At 35.4% G+C, this 4354-nt stretch overlaps 1 protein-coding gene across 1 annotated transcript; it reads right to left on the bottom strand.

Annotated features, from left to right (window-relative positions):
- Positions 1 to 1066: 1066 nt before the first annotated feature.
- On the bottom strand, positions 1067 to 2636 carry LOC110100379. The gene is made up of 3 exons (XM_020827845.2): positions 2236 to 2636; positions 1980 to 2153; positions 1067 to 1901 (listed from the first exon to the last, which is right to left on the bottom strand). Exons 1-3 carry the CDS (start codon positions 2620 to 2622, stop codon positions 1398 to 1400), a joined length of 1065 nt encoding a protein of 354 aa, XP_020683504.1. The 5' UTR covers positions 2623 to 2636; the 3' UTR covers positions 1067 to 1397.
- Between the last annotated feature and the right edge of the window lie 1718 nt (positions 2637 to 4354).

The following is a 4354-nucleotide window of genomic DNA, read 5'->3' on the forward strand; positions in this document are numbered from 1 at the left end:
ATCTTATATATAGTATATTAATATTACACTAGCAGATATATTAATTGAAATACAAAAATAAATTTTAAGCACATCATATCAAAAATTTTGATCAAATTTCCTAATTTAAAATTTTTCATGATATTTTTAGCTATTTTTTAAGGCTTTTTTTGATTAATTATTTTTTATAAAAAGTTCAGGAAAAATAATATATTTTAGTCATTTTTGAAGATGAGATTAGTTTGAAGACATTTTGAATCAATTTTAAAATATCTATCTATTAATTATATTTTGTAACATATATAAAAAACTAATATTGTCTTACACGTTTTAAAAATATTTTTCATAAAACATGAAATCTAACCGTGATAATATAAAAAATAAATAATTAAATTTTATAAAATTATGACTAATACCACATTTCATAATTTTATTTAATACAATTAAAACATTTTGAGATAAAGTTCTTTAAAATAGATCAAAGAGTTAATTTTGAGAAGAAAAGTATTGATTTGGTGGTGAAAATCAACTTTTATAGATTGCTTGTGTGATAATTAATTAATTTATTTTTTATTAAAATTATTTAAAAAAGGTTCACCTCTTCTTGAACCAATGCAAAGGGAATATGATTTGAATATTTGTGTTGGTTTTGTTGTATAATTTGAATTTTTGAAATGCTCATTGTGTTCTTATTATTCTCATCTGAATACATTAAAAAGTAATTCAGGAGTCGAGTAGAGTAAGGTATTATCGAGCTGAGCTCGTTTAGTTTTTATTGAGCTTGAAATAAAACTCAAGCTCGGCTTGATTGAAAAGCTCGAATTTTTGTTATCTTGAAAAGTTCTTAAGAAAAGAATATATTAATTTTTTTAAAAAAGTAGATATTCTAGAATCGAGTAGCTCGATGAGCTAAAGAGTTGAGTCGGATTGAGGTCAAACTCGAGCTTGCTTAATAAATAGGTTCGAGCTCAAATTTGGAACTCGATAAGTCCGACTTCAGGGGACATCTCACTTACACACCTGACTTCAATGCTATAGATAGGACATTGTACAATTACAAAAAAATGCCAGAAGCATATGAAGAACATCAAAAACCATACTATAGATAGGACATTGTACAAAGCACAAATCTTTGGCCATGCTTAAACAATACTATTCAACCATCAGAGGTCCAAAACTTCAGGCAAATTACAAAATGGACCTCACAAATTTCAAAAAAGATGACCGTTTTCTACTATGTTTCTTTCAATCATAATAAATTTATAAAAATCGCTCCTTTCCGCTGTTGAAATCATAAAAAGAACAGAAAAAAAAAAAATTTTTTGAAGAAGGGGGAAAAGAAGGAACAGTTCGAAAACAACTAAGAAGAACTATTCAAATCCAAATTTGAAGATCAAATTTGCTGTTAACTGACTTCATCACTTCCTCTGAAAGTAGAAGCTCCTTTCTGTTTCCCTGTTCAATTCAAGTCTTCCCGCCACTGCGTTCTTGAAATTGAGGCTCTCCTTCCCCTGAGAGCAAGATCTCTGAATTCCATGGCAGCTCAAACTAGCTCTTGCTTGCTCTTGGTCAACCATTAGCTCCCCGAGAGGAACTCGCTTTCTTGACGGCTCTGTTCTCTGTTTCGGCGCGCTCTGTGATCGAACCTTCGCCTCGAATGCTTGAGTTTTCGACATGTAATGGGGGTGATCGGTAGAAGGAGAGGGCGGTAGGAAGCCGGTGACTGAGTTCATGAACCTTGGAGTGCTTTGGGCTGTGAAGGAGCAGCGGCATTGATCGAGATGAAGGTTCCAATCGGGCGTCAATGGCCGCCTCTGTAATTGACGTGGGAGAGGGGAGGTTTTGATGATTTTCGGGCTCCAATCTAAGCTGCTGCTGTGGAATGAAGATGCCTTCTCAGTTCTGATTTCATCAATTCTTTCCTGCAAGTGATTAGAAGAGAATAGAGGATTCACGCTTACGATTTTAGATTTTATTTTTTTTTCATGTGGGAACCATACCAGGGATCTATGGAAAATAAGAGATTTAGATTTCTGGGCTCGAACGGTTTGTTGAACTCTGATTAGAGCCTCCATACTGTGAAGAGTAGCAGCAGCTTTTTTCCTAATGAGATAACCTCGAACTAAAGCTTGCAGTTTTACCAGAGCTTTGAGAGCTCGCAGAGCTCTCCTTGCCTGAAAAAAAAAAAAATCAGAGATTCCAATCAAAATGTTGAGTAGAAATGATTTTGCCCAAGAAATTTAACTGTAAGCTTACTAGATAACCGCGGAAGTAAGTTTGGATCTTGATGGCGGCGAGCCGTTCATGAACGCCGCGAAAGACTACCCCGCCGCCATTGCTGGTGAGACGGACCACCGCAACGGCCGCTTGAGCAGCCGCAACCGCCGCGTCCGCCACCGCAGCGGTTGCGGCTGCTACGGCAATAGCATGTTTGCTTTGCTCTTCTTCTGTTTCTCCGTATAAAGGCCGGAGCCACGCCGCCTCCGCCGGCGGAATCCTCCCTGCTGTATCGAAGGAATCTCTCCCAGATTTAAAGCTCCATCTCTTCTTCTCTTTTCGTTCTTCATTGCAGGGAACCTTTGGTTCTCCGGTTTCTCTTTTGCTTCCGAATAATCTTCTCAGCCATTTTGTAGCTCGCCCCATTGTTATCTGAACTGATGAACCTACAGAGAGGAAGGACAGGATAAAGAAGACGATGACAGGCCTCAAAAGATGGAGAAAAGGTTCGATTCTTCCGCTCAAACAAAAAAAGAGAAGAACCTCGATCACATAAAAAAGTAAAGAAATTTTGAATTTTATAATAAAGAGATAATGTCTACAGTATTTTTCATTGATCCGAAGATTAAGAGCATTATCAAGATCGATTTTTTATTTGAAAATGGTAGACAGATCGTCATCTAACATCAGATAAAAGAGCCTGAGCGGAGAAGAAGGGGGAAAGGGCTTACTGAACCAGCTCTTCTAAGTTGTAACGCTCCTACTGCCTGTGCGTCATTTTCTTCTGATTTTAAGGGAAAGTGCCTGCCCTTATCTCCTTTTAAAGTTTTGTGCAGGGGGTCAAAATGGATTTCGGGTCTGACCCGAACTCAAAATCCTGGGCCCAAATAAGATCCATCAGCAACCCATTCAACCCAACCCGCCAAATCATTTATATTTCTAAACAAATGATTTTAATGAGGGTCTTAAAAATGTTGAAATATATAGTAAGATTTCGAGTTGATAGATCAAATAAATGTTGATTTCAGATTTGCAGGTTGACCTCAACTCGACTCAATATTGGAACAGGTAAAAAATGAGCTTGAGTATGAGCCATTTATTAAACAGGTTGATCTGAGCCCAAAATATCTGTGTCAAATCTGAGTCAATTTATTGGGTTATGTACTGGATTAACGATGCTAATTTTTTGAAATATATTATATTGAAAATTTAAAATAAAAAATATATGAAAAAATTTAATTATACTTAAATTTATTTTGAGATTACAACGAGTGAAATTTAAAATTTATTAAATTTTTATTCTATTTATCTCAAAAAAAGATTTAAGTAGTTGAGATTTAATTAATATTTAGTTAATATATATTTTCTCCCAAAAAATTTCCTCAATATATATAATTAGACAAATATGCTCACTTAATTTTTTTATTTTTTTTTTTATAAAAATATGATTCAAAGTTTAGAACTAGGTTCAAAGTAACTCAAATTGGTTCCCTCTCATTGCAAACAATTTCATCCAAAGAAATCTTACATGAATATTACTCCAAAGAAAATAAAATAGGGACATTTTCTAATTACATATATTATGAGTCATATATAACCAAAATTTCTTAAATAATGTATGAGCCATTTGATTGGAGGAAAAGTAAACGCAAATGCTTCTTAACTTTTTGGTGTTTGGTTGGCCACTGAAGTATTAAAAAGTAAATTCGCAATGTATTCGGAACTCTCACTTTAGTTCATTTTTAATGTAAAGTAAACCGGCTCAAAATCAAGTGAGAAAGAAATTCACAGTGCAGTAGCTTCTTCGGCTCCATCATTCCTACTCAACATCGCTTCTTTGGAGGTTTGATTTTCATCTTCACTATTTCTCTATTGTCGTTCGATTTCGTTGATCGGGAGGTCGGACGGTGGAACTTCGAGCGTGGAAATAGCTGCGGGAGGTGTGGCCTTTGGTCTAGTTGGTGTGAGATAGATGAAGACAGGATGTTAGTCGTTCATGCATGGAGCAGGTAGAGGTGAAGTCAAACGATCTTGACAAAGGCGGATTGTCGGGTTGAACGTAGACATAGGCGAAATTCAAGTTTAGACAAAAGATCGTGCTCAATTGTGACCAGTGGGATCAACAATCGTGCATCCCATTGCTCCAAGGTATGTCTTT

Source organism: Dendrobium catenatum, unplaced genomic scaffold (assembly GCF_001605985.2).
Source record: "Dendrobium catenatum unplaced genomic scaffold, ASM160598v2 original_scaffold_12804, whole genome shotgun sequence".
Classification (NCBI taxonomy): domain Eukaryota; kingdom Viridiplantae; phylum Streptophyta; class Magnoliopsida; order Asparagales; family Orchidaceae; genus Dendrobium; species Dendrobium catenatum.